This window comes from Apteryx mantelli, chromosome 15 (assembly GCF_036417845.1).
Source record: "Apteryx mantelli isolate bAptMan1 chromosome 15, bAptMan1.hap1, whole genome shotgun sequence".
Lineage (NCBI taxonomy): Eukaryota > Metazoa > Chordata > Aves > Apterygiformes > Apterygidae > Apteryx > Apteryx mantelli.
The window spans coordinates 17405222-17424624 of record NC_089992.1 but is presented as its reverse complement, the minus strand read 5'-3'; the positions used below and the strand labels follow the sequence as shown (position 1 = coordinate 17424624).

Genomic DNA, 19403 nt, shown 5'->3' with positions numbered 1-19403 from the left:
TCAAGAATTTTATTTTCTAGATAAAACACTACTAGAAAGGAAATTAAGTTACTTTGGTACTTTATGATGAAAACAGACTCAAACATTTACTATAGTCTTTCATAAATCCACAGGCAAACTAATCCATGATTAGGCATTACCCTTATGTTTTTTTAATGCCTACAAAACACAGAAAAAATTTAGATGTCTAACCCAAAACAGCACAAGAATATCTCAATTAGCAGTACTACTTTACAAATTTCAGTCATTCCAGATGCATAGTACTAAAGGCTATAGCACAATAAACTAGTCTTCCAGTCTCAACACACATTAAAACTACATACGCATTCATTCTGCAGATTATAAACATAATAGCTGACTATATTTCATCAGATTGAGGGAAATACACCAGACCCTTGATAAATTTTGCTCTCTACTGCACAACTGTAAACAAGTTAATATTTAAAAAGATACGTGATGGCATAATTCAAATTTAGTTTTCAAAAAGCCCGGTTTTGATTATAAGTTTGAAATTTCTCCCCAATTACTGGCAAGGCAATGACACGACTATGAATAGGAGATAAAAGTGAAGATCATCAGAAACAGGCTCTACTTTTTCAGTAGAAGTGTCTGCATGAATATCAGAAAAAGAGAGTCAAGATGTTTAAAATTACATCTCCTACACTGAAAGTCTCAAAGTAAAATATGACTGTTTTTCAAGATTTCTCTCTAAATCTAATAGCTCTAACAGCAGCTCAGCAAGCAAGGGAATAAACACATCTTCCTTTTTGCAGCCTTCCAACTCATTGCATTATAAAGCCTGTAATCCGATGCCTATGCTTACATTCCTTTGGATTTTAATGTGGTGTTCCAATAAATTAGTTTTATTTCAAGGAAAATATTTTGGGGGAAGTGTATTAATATCTAAATTCAGTGAGAAAACAGTGAGAATATAGGTCACTTAGAGCCTAAATGTAATTGATATGTGATCACATAGTACTCAAGATTGGAAGCTAATAAATTCTGAAAGCAGTCTTGTGGTCAGGCATTTCTTAATTCTTTCAGCACCAACCACCCTGCTAGCCTGTTACTGTTTTGATGTTTTATCAACAACAGAGACACTTCTGTTTTCCCCCCAAAAGCAGTCTTCCATTTAAAAGCCAGTAGGACTGGTCAATCCCAGGCTAAGGAGAGAAACTGTGGATTTCAGCAGACTTCACAGACATCAGTTCAGGAATGTTTGTGGAGAGGTGACCTGTAGGCTCAGGTAAGTAGCTAGCAAAGTTTTAAGAGCAGTATTTTTGAAGATATCAGTAGAGCTATGATTAAGCAGGTAGCTGCCTTGTGAGACAGCGTTAATTCAGGTTTTACAATAGTTTGTGTGTGAAATCTGATGTTTATAAAGACAATATCCTTGAAAAGCCAGAAGACTCATCCTAAAAAGATATGCAAAACCAGCTGGTCTTAAAGATATATATTGCAGAAATAATCATTCATCAAGATTTTTTTTTTTTTTTAAAACAGGAATCTGATGTCCAAATTCAAGACCAAATTCTACCATTTGAATTTAAAAGAGTAAATTAAACCAATAAATGTAATTTCCAATCCAACAGTATCACTGATGGGATATTTCACAATAAGTCTACAAAGAAGAGAATCCTATTCTTTTCCATCTTAAAGAACAAGATATTGCAAGACACTTACTAGTGGTACAGTAAACAAGTGATGGAACCACAAGACAGAATTTCTGTTAAACATGGGAAGTCATATGTAGCCAAAGAATACTAGGAGGAGAAGGGGGGGAGGAATAAATAGATGGAGGGGGAGAGAGAAGGTAAGTTTTTTTCCCCCCCTTAACTTTTGACAATACCAGAAAATTGATCCTACGATTTTCAGCAGGAATAAATTAGTTAACTGCCAGAAGGTTTTAATGTTAGGAAACACTGAAAGCTTCAGAAACCTTGTAATATACTTTTACTAGTTCTTTTGTTGTTGTTTTTTTTGTTTGTTTGGGGGTTTTTTGTTTTTGTTTTTTACTACCACCACCACCACTCCAAGGCTTGAAAGAACAGTACTCCAAAGCACATGCACCAGTGACAGGTTTTCCTTTTATAGTATTGTACTGAAATAATCACATATTTTTAGAGAAGTAGTTCTAACCTATTCTGTAATTTCTGCCTGGTGAGTCAGCTCTCAGACACATACCCAAGTCAGTTTTTGGAAGAAAAATTAGATCTAGTAGACTAGCTAGGAATGCCTAGACTCTTAATTTTAGCAATACACACAAGAATTTTCTGACAGGCTAGAAGGTTTTTTTTTTTTTTTTTTTTTTTTTTTTTAAAGAACTGAGACTTTTTTAAAAAAATGGTGTTAAAATTCCACTCCCCTTACACTGACTGACCATCTTGCTTCTGAAAAAGGAAGAGATTTCTCAGATCGATGCAGCTTACCATCTTCATCTACTGTAAGGTCCACTACTTCTGCTGCATTCTGCCTCAGTGGCTGAATGACTGTTGAAATCCTACTACGGTTACGCTGCTCCTGTGGTCTTGCAGCATGAGAAGTAGAGCTCTGTCCCCAGTGCGATCTTGAGTGTCCGAGTGTTGAACGAGACCTTAAAAAAAGGTATTACCTTAAGTATCGACATCAATTTGCTCTCATTAAATACAGTTTTCTCACTGTTCAAGAAGTTGACTGGTCACTAAAGTTAATTCAGAATATACTGCTATTTGAAATACATTTTTATTAGAAAAGTATTTTCTTAGGTTCAAATACCATGCTACTCCACAATCACTGGATGAGTATTTACAAACACTACTGCTGCCTTTACCAGATAACATAATAGCAAACATCCAAAAGGGAGAGCTTAGAGGCCTTTAGACTAATTCTTCTCCCATGTACCTATGAACAAATATAGGTAGAGTGGTACAAAATGCAATGTAAAAACCCACAGTTGCAGTCAGACAGCGATATTATCTAATGTTATGTTTTAACATGCTAATAGGATATGAGAGTCTCTGAATCCTACACTATTCTTATGCTGTCTGTGAAACAGGAGATCCATCAGTGATGACTGGAGTGTAAAGATCATAAAGATTTGTAAATACTAAGTTCTTATGCATGTTTACTTGTGACAGAATACTTTCAGGGGATTATTTCTGTACCTAAATTTAAAAAGTCAGAAACAATCTCCAGACTTTTATCTCTTGAATGTTATATTCCCCCCCCCCCCTTAAAAATAAACACAGTTTTGTATAATGCTTATAGAGTAATGAAACTTAAATGAAATGTGACATAAGGAAAGGAAAACATAAGCTTGTACCATACCTAAGGAAATTGATGGTTTTATTTCTGTTGCATTTCACTTGGCATCCATTCTATTCAATTTAGTCATCCAAAGCTAAACACTCAAGTCAATGATACTTTGGAGTTCAGACTAAGAGGATACTATCTTTAATTAAGGGAAAAATATTTTACAATATTATATTTGCCAGTTCACACTGCCAAAAACCTTTGACTCTCCAGTATTTACATAAAACAAATGCTTGATTTTCCAATTTGGAAAAAACAATGTAAAAATTCAGAAGGGGAAAACTGAAGAAAGGTGAATGACTTCACTTAAAACAAACAAACAACCCAACACACCACAGCAGCCAACAACACACTACAAAAATCACCATGGAGCTCATAGCCTATTTTTATACTCTGCCTGTATTCCCTTTACCCCATCTGTATAGCCCACTAGGAAAGAAAATAAGAGTATATTTCTATAGTACTTTATCCATCATTAAAAAGGCATAGTAAAATGGAACTGGAACTATGATTAGAACATTTTCGTATTAATCAACTCCTATTATGAACTTCTATTGCTGAAATTTCTTATTTTGAAGTTTAAGCTGTCCTGTTATTTCCTTGAAAACAAAGAACTACTGAATTGAGACAGTCTTAAGTTACATGTCTTGGCCTTTATTTCCTTGTCATGATTAAACAGGACATTATTCTGACAATATTTTACTTAAGAATGACTAATGAATATGTTATCTATGTGCTGGTGTGTATATTCTGTCACTGGATAAGTCCATATCATTTCAAAATGACTGTGTTGGTTCACTTCTGTAAAGTATGTATGGCTAAAATGTTTACTTTGTTTAATGCTAAGAAGAATCAAAACCAGACTGTAATAGCCTTTTTTCTTAGCCAAAAGAGGACTGTCAGGGAAGGGTGTCACTAGCAGTTTGGTAGATGTTATCTCATCCTCCTAGGTATGATTCCAACTGCCACACTGCTGTTTGAGACTGTAGTTAATCTTTATCACAATGGTTTACTTTCTCTCTACTTGGAAGCAGCCCTACCTTGATGAAGAAGAGAGAGGAGGAGGAGGAGGGAGTAATCATCATTACACACCAACTTCTTGATGGAGTACAGGGAAGTGTGAAAAATGAAGGACATGGAAGAGACCAACACACGAACTTCTGTATGCAATTTTCTCAAACCAGACACTGGGTGCGCGATGTAAGGAAAAACAACAAGTTTCTATATGCATGCAACTGAGTACGGATTCAACAGGCTACCAATTCATCTCACCAGCAGCCACTCAGAAAACAAGCAGAAGAGCATTTGCATTTTGCTCCCACAAAGCTAATCAATCAGAATCAGACAAGTAATTAACCAGCTCTAATAACAGAAAAGAACTAACACTCAACATCCTCAGAAACTAGAGTTATTGCTCTGCAAAATCCACAGGTGCAGTAGCATTTATTCTTCTGGGCAACCACTGCTACCCTCAAGACAACCTGGAAATATCACTTACGTTCAGACCTTTGATTCAAAAAGCATAGTGTGTTTTTTCCTCAACAAACAGCAGGATAGACAGAAAGTCTAGATGAAACAGGAGTCCTAGAGCCTCCATCAAAAAGCAACACTAGCTGATTATGCAGAAAGGAAGTATCATCGAGGATGTTGAAGAATACAACCAAGGTTTTACCCAGAGAGCCTCTGGACTCCATCTTTTATCCAGAGAGCCTCTGGACTCCATCTTTTATCCAAGAGAACATGTTGTAGCTACAATCACTCTGTGTGTGGGGGGGGGTGTGGGTGTGCGCGTGGGTGTGCATGTGTGAATCTGGTCTTTACTGAAACGAATCTTCTTCATAACTGGCTGCTAGAGAATGATTAACATGTGACCAACATTGTAGCAACTTGGTCAAATCCATCAAGACAAACTATTCAGCAATAAAAAAAATAAGTGAGGATTGACAAATAGGATGGAGAGACATTTTTTCATTCAAATTAAAAAATGTTGGTTTCCACAGGAACACAATAAAAACATCTGCTGAAGAACAGCAGTGGAAGACCCTGAATCCACAACTGCAAGTGTCTATGCATGCTGGGGTGGCAGTGGAAAGAAATAAGAGAAGGGAAAAGCGGGACAAAACTACCATAAAATACTTATGTACTACATCATCTGTGTATTAGAAGTCATGAAATGTCATGAAACGCAAGAATTTCAAGTAATGCACCCCCTCCCCAAAAGGCAGGGATGTACAATTGCCAGTACATCTAGGTTTGTTTACTTTGCCTATATGCAGATGCTCTCAGGATTCTTGCTATCTAATCTGGCAGTGATGAAGGTGGCTGGTACAGAGGCATGAAGTCTGTGGATAATTTCTTGGTTTAAGTTAACGAGGCAGATCTTTGGGTCTCCAGTCCTTAATTGTGGGAGAGCTTAAAAGGAACTACAGCTTTAAGATTCCCACCAAAAGCAGCTTTCTAGAAACAAGTCATTTTTATTCCATTTAGGAAATTTCAGAATTATTTCTTCAGGAGTGAATCAAAATAAGGAAATGATCTTCATGAACTGTCTCCTCCTCACTTCTGAAAAAGCAAAAAGAGTGGCCATCTGCGGGACAATCTTACATTGATACTACTAACAATGTATACTACTTATAGTTAGGATCAAGCACTACTTATTCATTGTTGGGCTATAGTGTTCCATTACTGCCTTTCCCAGAGGCCACAGTCAATTTTATCTGATCGCCTTATTTTTTCTAAAATAACAATCATCAGAGCAAGACTTCGCTAACAGAGTGGATGAAAATAACAAGGAACAAATGCTATAAGGTAGGAGAAAAGGGGGGGGGAGGGGGACAAAAAACCAAAGCCCATACAATATTACACTTAAGAAACCAGAAGGCTTAAAAGTGAGTACAAAATTGTATCATTTACTGTCACAAGAAGCTTAACACTTTCACGAGTGGAATTGTAAAGTTACTCCAAAAGGCTGCCTGAACACACTGCAGAAAAAACCCTTCCTCTTGCACGAGTCTAATGCTTCAAAACTTTACTTTATCTTCTCCCTATCCAGCATTACCACTGCTTTCCACTTATGCACCCACTTTCTCTTTGAGACAATTTTCCTTCTGGGAATTTTCTCTTTTTATCTTCTTTATCCATTTACTTGCTTTTCCGGCTCACAACAAATTGTTAATGTTGAAAGTTGATCTCACATCCGCTAATGTACTCCTGTTCTACATCAAAACAGGATTTGCCTCAGCGTTTTCAAGATGAACGTATTTCCTTGTCTCTGACTTTTCCAAGTCTAAACGCAAACATTTTGAGTTTCTTATGCATACAAGAGTGTTACATGGAGAATGCTGGCTTGTTTTCCTTTTTCCAGTAGCTTTCTTCTCTCCCTCAGAAGACTTGATATGATCGAAAGGACGATTCGGAAAAAGACAGATTAAGCACTTCATGAGTTCTATTCCCTTCTTTCTGATCTTTAGTACTAAAATGCCCAGAGAGTGAGTATATGCCCTCAACCATCAGCTGAGCTTCAGGTATTAACAACTTAATTCATACAAAAGACTTTACTCATGCAAGAGAGCTTCAAGTGCATCAATTTCTTTTAAGGTCAGTTGCAGCTGCAAGCTGGCTATGTAAATAAAGATGTTCCTTACATTATACTAGAGCACTGTACGCAGTCACTTGCTTAACAATATATTTAGAAAATAATCGCTTTTTTTTCCTATTTAGAAAGAAACAGAAATCAGCTTTAAAACACTTAAATATATCTCAACTATACAAGATTCTTATCACAGCTTAAGTAAAGAGCCTACTCTTACATCCATCTTTATTTACTGATGTCAAGATTAACAGTTCAGAATTTTAAGATTTTTTTCGAAACTGTCAGGAGTAAACAAGCTGCAACTTCCCTGCAGAATACTTAATACATAGACAAATCTCAAAGTGACAGCCTCCTGAATTTATGCAAGCTTTCTCAAATCTACAATTTTCACTACTATTCATTTGCACTCTGTAATTTCATGTATTACAGGCATACATACTGTTACTTGACTAATAACTATGTTTTGAAAAGAACAGAATGAGTCTCAGTCCTGTAGTATTCAACACATAACAAGCACCAAAAGTTAGCCTTTGTTTTTTTCCACAGAAAAGAAAAACTAGCAGTAATGAAAGATGTATCTTCATTTTGGCAAATCTGATCTGACTTTTTTTTTTTTTTACTCTCATTCAAAAAACAATTTGTCTTTAAAAAACCACAGTAACCCATCTCATTTATATAGAAATTATTTAAGAAATATTTATTTTGCCATGAACAGTATTCTGAGTTTGGTAAACAACCCTCATAATGTTCAGTTTATTCACAACATTTAAGTTTACAATTTTGTATTGAGCTGCTGTCCAAGAGCTGCCTTTGTTCCTTAGATTGTGGTTTGGCAAAACTGATATGCTTGAACCGCAAGAAAATCTGCATAGGAAGTACTCTAAGTTCAAAGTATAAAAGATTACCATAGAAGAGAGATTTTCTGACATTTTGGGCTCATGATGTGCATTTAAGACTCTCTCTCATTATAGCAAGCTTCCTGGAATTGTTTTTTTACTGTATTTTTATTACATAAAACCATGACACTTCCAAATACAAAACAAAACCCAATTACTTTTGCAGTCTTTTCATAACATTTTCATCCGAACATTTTCAAAGTAAAGTCTCTTCTTAACAGTTGATGGTTGTAGAATAAAGGGTTAAGGAATAAAACTTTCTTCTATTTCACCATTCCATTATGATACTAAAAAATTAAATTCCTTTGAAAAATCTACATGTTAGAAGACCTGACAAACTGAATAAACCAAAATTTATCAGAAAATGCCCTTGGTTCAATCTCATTCTCACTCAAGTCACCAGCAAAGACACCACTGACATCAATAAAAATGAGAGGGTTTTTTGCTGCTGTTTTGGTTGCAACATCACAGGGGGAAAGGGGAGAAGGAATCAAGTAATTGCCTTCAAGCCTTTTACGGCTACTACAGGAACCATTTCTTACTGAGGCTAGGAAGAGAGAAAGCTAAATTTTTAAAAGCATCCTATCTATGTTTAATTAGGTCTTGACGTAATGTTCAATAAGCACAATCAGTTTCATTTTTTTTTAAAAACACACTCTAAAGCTTTATCTGTCAGCTAAAGAGCCTAAAGAGAACTTAAACCGCTCAATTTTTTTCAAGCATACATGCTGCTTCTGAAGTTTTAATGACTGTTCTCAACAAACACACATTCATGTAGATAAATCAACTGTTTCTGGAATGTGTTTTAGCCCTCTTAAGACAGAGCACCTGTTGATTCTGCAGTTTTAGCTTTCTTAAAGAAAAAAAAAAATCCTTTACCACTCCTTCAACAGGAGGAAACAAAAAAACATTGTTCAAGAAATGTATTTTAAAATGTTGATTTCTCTCACGTCTCCCCATTTCCTCTCAGCTACAAACTTAGGCTGCATATTTTTGTATGACATCTTTCATGTGTAGAATTCAAAAAAAAAAAAGTAGAGCAGTGTTATTAAGCGTTCATGAAAACTACATACGCACATGTCTTAAAATTGGTTCTAGAGTGTCATTTATTTCAATAAAAGTGATTTTTTGCAAGATGACCTGTCTGGTTTCTTAAATATGAAACTGCATTAATGAAAGCACTAGCTATCTAATGACAAACAGATGAAATGTTTTTATAATCTACTGTCTATTGTTCCTTTGTCATTGTTTTACTCAAACAGATATTAATTCTTCATTTATTACAACTTTGTCCTCACATCCACAAACTTATTTAACATGCAGACATCTCTAACAGTTCCACGCACGTGGAATTTTCAGGTTTTCTGCTTCAAGAAACTCCACCCTAATGGACTCTGTGAAATCAAGCAAATACTTAACAAAATCTACATGGAGGCATGGAAGAACGGGAAAGTACACATGACGGCAGCAAAGGAAGCTTCAAAAAACTGGGATGCTTTGCAGAGAAATGCTCTGCTAATTCCTAGACAGACAGCCCAACCTAAAATTTCTCATCTCCAGCATCTCACTGCACAGACTTGCTCCCCCAAAATTCTGCCATCTCAAGCATCCTAACTACAACCACCTCAATAATTCCAGATAAGTGGAATTTTCAAGGCTTGGGAGAGCTGTGGGTTTTTTTGTTTTAAATCAGAAATGCATACTATGCATGTTGGTAGAACCCCTACAACATTACCTTATGGGCTTTTAATGATACAGACCCTTGTGAAAAAACTTGAAGACAAACGAGATTGCATTAATACAAGCACATGCAAGCCTCACCTGTAGCTTTCACCAACTGTTACAATCTCCACTTCACTATCTGTCGAGGTAACATTTATTTCTTCATTGGCAGTGATCTGGGGAGTAGAGGATGCTTCAATCACCACAACATCTTCATCAATGCTTCCTGATAAGGAAAGAAGAGGAATAAAGTTTGTATACGTCATCTCTCTCAAGAGCTGTCATTATAAAAGACTATCTTTTTCCCCTAAACTTAATGTATATGTCAGTAGAGAATTGCAGTGTACCTCCAAACAGTAGATGCAACTGTCAAATAAATGACCTAATTATTAAAACTTGCAATTCTGCTTTATTCTCTCATCACCAGTACATAAATTTTCAGAGGCTTTAAATAAGACAAAACATACTACTTCACTTAGAGCTATTCCAAAACACATAATTAGTAAATCTCAAACTTCCACACTTACTAGTAAATTAGCTACACAATAAGACACAAAGTGAAAAAGGAAAAAAGGAAAAAAAAAGAAAAAAAAAAGGATAAGCAAGCTTCCATTCCACTATGTATTGAAAACAAATCTGATGAATTTTATTAGCTGTAACACCAAAGAACACCTGTCGCTTATTATGAAAACAAAACAAACTCTTTTGAACGTTAGCAAAGCAGTAGTGGTTCATTATCATGAATAACTATTTTTTTCATGTTTTTATAGGCATTAAAGCCTGAAGGCTAAACAATGGCAACAGGGCAAAAATGAGGCACCAGGTACATAAATTATCTCTAAAACAAAATATAGACCACAAATCCACTGGTGCTATAAGCATATTTAAATCTGCATTTTCAGTGACATTCATAATTAACATTTTAACATAATCATTTTAACATAAAGTTAAAATAAAACTATCAATGGTTAAAAAACAAAACAAAAAAACATCCAAAACACCACAGGACAATTAACAAACAAGTTGTGGCAGGAAGCTCAATTTCCACTTTTAACTCAGGAAGAGTGATTAAATTTCCAGCCTAATACCCTGACATTTCTCCAGCTACAGCAGTGACAATGACAAGTTTGGGCTACTTAGAATACTTAAATTGAGCTTTGGGTTATTTCACTATAGCAATACCACTGAGCACCAAAGAACTTATTTAATAAGTATGAGCTAGATAGCTTAGAAATGGCAAACTTGACCATCTTGAGATCTGTCGATTTCTTCAAGAAAGGTGCCTGAGCAATTAGGTCTGGTTCAAGTCAGTACCACGGCCTGCACGGCCCGTTCCCAGCTGCTCTAGGAAACAAGGCACACGTTCCTTTTTTGTTCACACGAAGCACCAGCTTCCTGGTCTAGCTAAAGGACGCACACCGCTATGACAGATCCCTGATCGCCGCAACCACTCAGCTATGCAACTACAACTGAAACACACTGACAAATTTCAGGGGTGGGTGGATTCTTTCTTTTTCCTTGACAGATTTTAAAATCCATGTTTCCAAATACTGTTATTCACCAAGCTATTCTGATCAGAAGCAATAACTGGCAAAATCAGTTCTGAGAAGTTGCATGAAAGGTTTGGGGAAAGAGAAACTGAGAATGTTACGATGTCTAAGAAACAAAGCCCCTGCTAAAAGTGAAAATAGAAAAAGGCCATTTAGCCTAAGTGAAAGGCAGCTAAAGTCATTACCACATTCGGAAGTAAAGGTCATGTTTTTGACAGCTTAGAAATCACAGGCAAATAAACAAGCAGCTTCTGTACACAGCCACCATAGCCACTTGTCAAAAAAACCCCAAAACCAAAAACAAAACTGCAAAAAACTAGGCAGCCAAACAGCTGATGAAAGGTCGGTTAGGAGAAAAAAGCAAGCATTCCTCTCCCCCGACCCAAATCTGTGCTTCCAAACGTGCACTTTTTTGAAGCACAGTAAGTTTGAGGGCACTCCTGGAGATCCGCACGTCCCCAAATTCAATTTTTGTTGAAAATTATGACAGGTGCAAAAGCAGAAGATTTAGACTGAAGTATGGTCTATTATATTTCTGAAAATAAACAGAACCTCCTAGAGGCCAAAATCATATGCTGTGTAATTCCAACGTGCCATCTCTACGTAAATTCTGGCACAAGTTTACCTCAAGAAAACCAAAGAAAATCCACAAGTGAATATCTATACAGTTCAGACACTCACCTTTGTCATGGCTTGAGCATTGATTTTACTTAATCCTTTGTTTAAGCAAACCTTTACTCAAGATGTGATTTTACAGACTACGTACAAGTCAGACTGTAGAAACCAAACCATCAGGATTGTTACTGGCTGAACAGGTTTTCACAAGCTCCACAATAATTATGAGAATATTTAGGAAAATAGTCAAATTTGTTATAAATAGGATATAGGTTAGCTAAATTCCAACCTTCTGCCACTTCCTACTGCTCAGGCTTTAATAGCACCTTCTGAAGTCAAAAGCACAAAATGATCAAAAGGTTTTCATCCCATAAAGTACTTTCAGAACAACTATACAAGTTATCAATACACACTTCCTTCAAAATGAAGACTGTCAGGGAAAAAAAAAATCTCTACGCAAGTATTTGTAAGGTATTTGGCAAGATTTCATTCCTAGGGAAAAAGTATTAATATAATTAATGATCACATGCAATTTTATACCTACTTTTAAATAAAAATGGCTTCCATGTAAGACCTACTAAAATTGGTCTAACAGCACACCATGGGGAGAAAAACACTCATATGAACTTCATATGTTTTAAGAACACTGTAGTTGTTTGGGAGAACAGCATATAAGAATTAGAAAAATCAGCCAATATAAACTGATTTCATTAAATACTTTTATCTGAAAAACGAAATCAAAAATTTAGCTGAATAGTAAAACTTCAGAAAAAATGAGCAACACTGATGCAATCTTTATAATCCTCTATCAAGTATGGAAGTATACAAGCCATGGAGCCAGCAGTAGTAAGTAGTATTAAAAGCTGATTTTTCATTGTCAACAAGATTTACTGTTTCTTCTTTGCCTCTCCCAATGCATTACTATAAGGAAGAGAACGCAGTATTTGAAGTGTCACAGACAAAACCACATCAGTTTAAACTTACAAAAGCTTCTACAAAGCAGAGCAAAGGATAGTGTTGTTAAGACAAATAAAAGTCTTTGAAATAACGTGTCAAGACGAAGTCTCAGGGAACAGCCCACTTGGCAGGCTGAGAGGAATGTAGGCTGGATATATGCATGCAGCACATGAGCAGCCACTCTACTTCCTATCCCTTGGTAGCAAGGAAAGTCTCTCCTGAAACTTCAGCAAGACCATATATACGACCTTTTTTCCTAATACTAGAGCAGTTAATTTAAAAAGCAGAGGTAACATTTTTAAGAATTAAACTGTACTGATACTTAAGAACTAGTGAAATTTAAGATGTTTTTTTGAACACTACATACTATCAAAGCTGAGAAAAATACAGATAAATTCTCTAAGTACCCTTAAAATTCAAGCCTGATGGTTTGAACTTATCAGAACCCAATCCTAGCAAAGCCACAATGTTTTTGTAGTTTCCCGTAATGTAAGTCTGCAGGCTAAGTTAAAGCCTGAAGGTGAACTTCACTGGGATTTCACTCTGAGTAGTACAAGTTAGTTTGACTTGAATTTTAAAAGGGCATCACCCTGTCAGGGAGAAGACAACCTTCTTTAGTGAGGTGACTGATGTGCAGAAATACAAAAAAAGGATTTTCAGAGGTTTTCCTATATTGCTTCTAAAAATATTTGCTGGAGAGAGTTTTGAGGCACTTGCACACCTCAAATATTTATCACATATGTAATTCTTACAAGCCATCTGACAAATCTACAGCTACACATTAGCAGTAAACAACTGAACAGTTCCTTAAGGTACCTGTGCCTACATATTTGGTGTGTATACACCAAGAACTTGTATTTCCTGTTGTTATTTAGTAGGACATAAATAAAACAGAATTTGGCATTTCAGTAAATCCTTGTTTTAATGTACTGCATTATTTACAAAACACACTGGGGGCAGGAGGGTATGGGGAACAAAAAAACTCCCAGAAATACACCAGATGACAAAATACTTGCATGTATTTCTCAGCATTACTTTTGACTTTGCAGTCCACTATATGAGACATTTTTATACAGTCCATAATGACAAGGTACACTGCATTTACTTGCTTTAATGCACACACCAGTCAGTGACCAGTCATCTTCAGTCTGGAATGAAGATTAAGCAAATTCAATGTTACTTAAGGTATAACTACTACTACCTTACTCATCAATGTATCATCTAAATAATTGACCCTGTAAGAGAACAGCCAAATCTGTATAATTATCGAGTTACTATAATTAGTGTGTTATTATATATATTAATTCTATACTCTTTGAAGGTGCTCTCCCTTCCCCCAACATGGAGTGGTGGGGAAGAGTAACCAGACTGATAGCAGCAAAAAAAGATATGTAAATCTATGGCAGGTATTTTGTATTACTCTAAGCATAATACTTATGGTTATACAGCAAAGGAAAAATCACTCTCCTGCAGGTATAAACTATGTCTCTCTGCCACCTCTGGAATACCAAAATGCAGCAAGCAAATTATACTCTAGTTGTTTGTGACTAAATTAGCCTGTGGGCTACCACTAAAAGACTCGTTCTACATTTTAAATGAACTGGTTAAAAACAAAACTTCTGAAAATTACAGCAAGAATTTTATTAGTGTCCACCGGATTTAGTTTTCTGCCCTATCCACAGCCATGATTTATATTTTACAATGCACTCAAAACACCAAATATTAGCTCAAATATTAACAGTACTTAGTAATTAGGTTTCGTACATGACTAATATTCATTTTCAAATATACAATATTTCTTTTTCATTCTCTCCAGGAGGCCCCCTCCCCTTTTTTAAAGCCTATTTTATGATTAAAACTAGTATTCAGGCAACCTAGGGGAAAGGAAGAACTATACTGGAGTATCCTAGCATGAATCCAAATTTGAACATGCCAAAAAGTGATCATCCCTTAGAAAATCCCTAACACTGTGAGACCCTACATCAAAGATTAAAATGATTTAGTAAGCAGAATATAATTTTTTAAACAATGTAATACTTTGTAGCCCAATATTTAGATCTTTAAATACAGTGTACCTTTTCCCCAGAAAATTGTTAGGTTACATCAGAGTTATATCTGCTAGGTACTATTAAAAGACCACATGCAGTTTTGGGAATCAAGTTTTAATATCAAATATTTTAAATTATCCAAAAATTATGCACAATAGACTCTAAGCTTTGCTTTAGACACAGTACTACTACTTAACTCTGAAAGATCATGGCATAGCTCACAGTCAGAGAACAATTAATTATTAGTCATTAGCACCAATGTCCCATCAAGGACAGAAATATTACTGTCAATATCCAAACTTAAGTTTGGCTGACTGTTGTCCTTCCTGGACAGTAGCTATTGCATTTATTTTGCAATAGCATGCAGTTAAATTAGATAAAATATTGCATGTAAAATAGCAAAGGAGATTCACAACACACAAATTCAAATGAGACAGCTTGACCATGCCAAACCATACAAGCTTACATAAGGGATGTGTGTTCTGGGGAAAACAGAAGATATTTAAAATAAAAAGTCAAATTCCAGTGATAGAGAAAACTTACTCTGAAGTTTCAGTCTTTCACTGGATCACACCAATGGCCCATCAAGGCCCACATTCTCTCCATCAGCAGCAACAGGCAAAGCTATCTGGTGAGAGCAAAAAATGCTGGCTACAATTGCTAGTCAAAATCTCTCATACCACCCAACACCCAAAACAGCATTACAGATGTCAGAGAGCACATCCTTGCCTATTCCCTGTTTATAGACAGTTGTCTGTGAACATGTCTAATTCCTTTTTGAACTTTCTGATATTACCTGCCTCCACAGCATCTTGTGTACAAGATGTGTAATTCAGCTTGAAACAGATAATCTCCTACTAAGTTTCGGTGAGTACTCTCTTTCCAACTTTCATAGCTTTTAAGAACTAGGTTAGAAGATCAGTTTTTCTTTACCTGAGACTTACTTGAAATACACTTTTCAATAACTGAGTAAGATGGGAGAAATTTTCAAGAACATACAAATTGCTTAAGAGCCTACACCCCAGTGGAAAAGAGCCAACAAGCAGGATTTAGGGGATCTTGTCCAACTGCGAGCTATGCTAACATGGGCTAATCCAAAACTGTACTGACTACCATTAAGCAAGCACACAGACCTTAGTTCTAATGACAGTGCTACAGCAAGCCAAACCTAATTCTAGAACTAAGGTCTTATCAGCACAGAAAGCTGTAGTCGCTATGGGGAAGCACTGAAGCGAATTCCATGTTAACTTTTATTACATTGCAGATATTTAAAGCTCCAATTCACATTTACTGATAGGTATAGCTAGAATGGTTAATATGACTACTGCTCATAAAGCCATGTGCTTCTTTCCTCACCCCTTCCCAGTTCTTCCCTAAACCTTTTCTAGTAACAGGCGGAGTAGAAGGAATATGTATTCACTTTGTTGCCTACTAATGCTGTTGAGATAAAAGCTGTAAATTATGAGCTGCATCAGTTACTGAGGAGATAGAGAACACTTTAGTTTGGGGAGGGATTAGATAAAACAAAAAAAAAATTAACTACTCTGAAAGCAGGCAGTTAATTTCCACCTAATAAATGCTTATCTTCCAATGTTAATAGAAACCTGTTAAAATAAACATGCATCACTTCATACTCAGATTAACATTTTCACAGCCTCTAACTTTTAGAAAATCACATGTGTATATTCAACAGTCTTGGAAGACAGACTACAAAACCCTTAGTGGAATCAAGAGGACAAAACTGAATGAATTCAGCCTCATTCTTTTTTAATAGAAGTCTGTTTCAAGCCGCTTTGAACAAAAACTGGAGCAGCTTGCCATCAGCATTATATTCTAAGGAAAGAGGCAAGGCCTGTCTAGTACTTGCTATTCAAAGATATAAAGTAACACGTCAGACCTGAAGGAATTTTAAGTGCTATTAGGTCAGTATTTTATGACTATGCAAAATTCCACCCAACTTTTTTATATCGACACTTTCTCATTTCCTGGAGTTCAGCTTTACTGCCAACTCACACCACGTAAAACTACAAACTTGTTCCAAGTTTAGCCTGTTCTAGATTTCTGTCTAAAGTTCAGCTGTGTTCAGATGATATTCCCAGCCCTTTTATATCCATGCTGAAAATCGAGTATCTGTATATCAGAGAAGTTTCATTACAATGTGGCAGAGATCTAATTTCAGGAACAAAGTTGATGCCCTGTCACCTTTGACAAGGGGGAAAAAAAAAAAAAAGGATTAGGGAAAAGTTTCTGGGCTTCCCAAACAAAACACAAAATCAAAATCTGTGTTTCCCAGTCAGTTTACTGCTTGCAGTCATTTTTTCTGTAACCCAGTATTTCAATTAAGACTTACTGATCAACATTCAGATTAGATTATATACCCCCTCACAGCATTTCAATTCCCAAACCGTACCTATAACATTAAACTAAACAGAGTTGTTTTCATATTGTCGCTATGTCCCCAAATCCCCTCCCTCTCCTGAGCAAAGCTCATCTGGTCATCCCACATTTCCTGAGAGTAATTGCCTTTTACAGCAAACTGCTGGTAGAACAATCAAATCTATTCCTCAGTGTCAGGATGTGGTACTTGCTCAACCACCTCCCACTCCCAAAGCAAGAAAGTTCCACTAGAAAAATTGCTGAAACACTGACAGAGAAGAAAATGGAGAAAAAAAACCTGTATACATTCCCCGCCACCACCACACATATCATTTGCCGAAAGTAATCATGAAAGTTTTATTAACTACAAGAACTAACCCACTAAACACTTACTTGGTGAAAGAAATGTCATTTTAATTTCTTACAATAATCAAAAAGAAAACTTTTCCTTAATAGTATATACTAATTAAATGCACTGGATCTTTAAATGCACTGAATCTTTAGACAGACATCAATATTTAAAGCAAAGAAAATTTTTGCCACATATCCTTAATATAAATTGCTATTAAGTAGGCAACAGACCAATCAAATCACTGTGATGATTGTTTCTTAAGAATTCGGTTATTTCTATACTTTAAATTGCATTTTTTTTTCTGATTTTTCTTTTGCTCTCTTCCTAGTCTATCCTCTAATAATTTTACATATATGCTGCAGGCCTCATTCTTAGTGAAAGTTCTATTTGTGCTTCAATATATTCTTTGTTTTCAACAGATGCATACTAACTTGCATGTGCCACTCTTGGGGTAGCAGGGCAGAGGCCAGGACCAAACTCTAACATCAAAGGGCTAGTAGAGCATTGCTAGCAATACAATCCTTTCCTCGTATAGAAACACTATCCTGCTTGCTCACCATATAGAGAAATTGCATAGCTATTTTCCCAACTGGCCCCATTTTTGTCCCAATTAACTTAATAACTAGAAGTATCTCATATAACAGCAAAAAGCTGTAAAAAGGGTTAAGCACACATACTTTAGTTTCACTAAACATAAGAGAGTTGTAGAACAGAAAGTTGAACACACTTCCTTTATATCTTTGATGTAAATTATATGCTCAAAACCTTCCCATCAATGCATATTTCCACTGAAAAAAAACAACACACTTCTTATTCACATGCAAAATTACAAGCCAAAATTACTTCACTGCTCACTGCATGTCTTAGTCCTGAAGTGCAACCACCATAATACACATTCTTTAAAGCATACCTTATTTCAGTTACAACTTGTGTCAGTATTTTCATCTAAAATTAACTGGTGCAGAGCTAATGAATTTTTCATTCATGACATGAGAATAAACATCACTTCATAAATGAATTAAACATGCTTTTCAAGTAGCATAAAAGTAAGGCCATTGGACAATATATTCACTTTTCCACATAACTGGATGAAATACATTACAAATTCCAGTCTTCCTAACACCAAAATAACATCATACTGAATCACTGATTTATCAGAAGTTACCTGATCAGCCTGAATATTCATTGATTATTGCATACATTTAAGATCTGTCTCCAAACAAATTCTTTTTGAAATGTTTATGGAAACCCTCAGTATAGAAATACTTATGTTCCACACTTCAAGGGAATTAAAAGTGCAGAAGTGGAGTTAATTAAACTCGTGGTAAAAAAGGACAGTAGGTTTTAACAGTTCAAATTTTTTTTAATGTACTTGAACACTCTCTCTCTAAATACATTTATTCTGGATAGAAGTAGATTTTGCTTGAGAAGCCATAACCCACATTTTGTCATGCATTTAGTAGCTTCACTGTTGCACAGTACTGTGTATGTGCTTTCATGTAGAAGGAGCTTTGTTAATGGTCCTACATGATCTTACAGCTGCAAGAAACCCCAGTCTTCTCTGAAAATGGGAAGACACAATTAACCTTGAAACAGGAATGTTAACACAACAGTTTTCCAAACTGATTTTTAAAATGAAGGTAGGCATAGCCCTGTAAGAAGTTAATTATTTACAACTCATATCTTTGCAGTGTGGTTGGATATGCATGTCAGAAGTGCAATTTTAAGCTTAAAAAAATTACGTTTCTGTCCCCACAGATCTGCATTAAGATAATAAACGCTGTGCAATAATCCTTCCAGTTTGGATTTTCTCATCTTGAGTTATTCATGCAGTCCTAGCACTGCATTAGTGAAATTTCTGTATTAGAATTTTACTTTTTGTATCAAAACAGTACATTAAAGAACAACATGCAATTGATTCCTTCTACAATGGGTAACAAGCAGTAATCTACTATTTAGTACTCTGGTTCTTTCCTAGCATAAATCCTGTCCTGACATTAACAT

At 35.7% G+C, this 19403-nt stretch overlaps 1 protein-coding gene across 1 annotated transcript in view; it reads right to left on the bottom strand.

The window, feature by feature from the left end:
* Positions 1-19403, bottom strand: part of RNF111 (ring finger protein 111) — a 63018-nt gene that overhangs the window by 31588 nt on the left and 12027 nt on the right. Inside the window, exons 3-4 of the mRNA XM_067305258.1 lie at positions 9601-9727; positions 2430-2593 (exon numbers count right to left, since the gene is read on the bottom strand). Coding sequence (XP_067161359.1) covers positions 2430-2593; positions 9601-9727 — 291 coding nt within the window. The remainder of the gene's footprint in view (positions 1-2429; positions 2594-9600; positions 9728-19403) is intronic.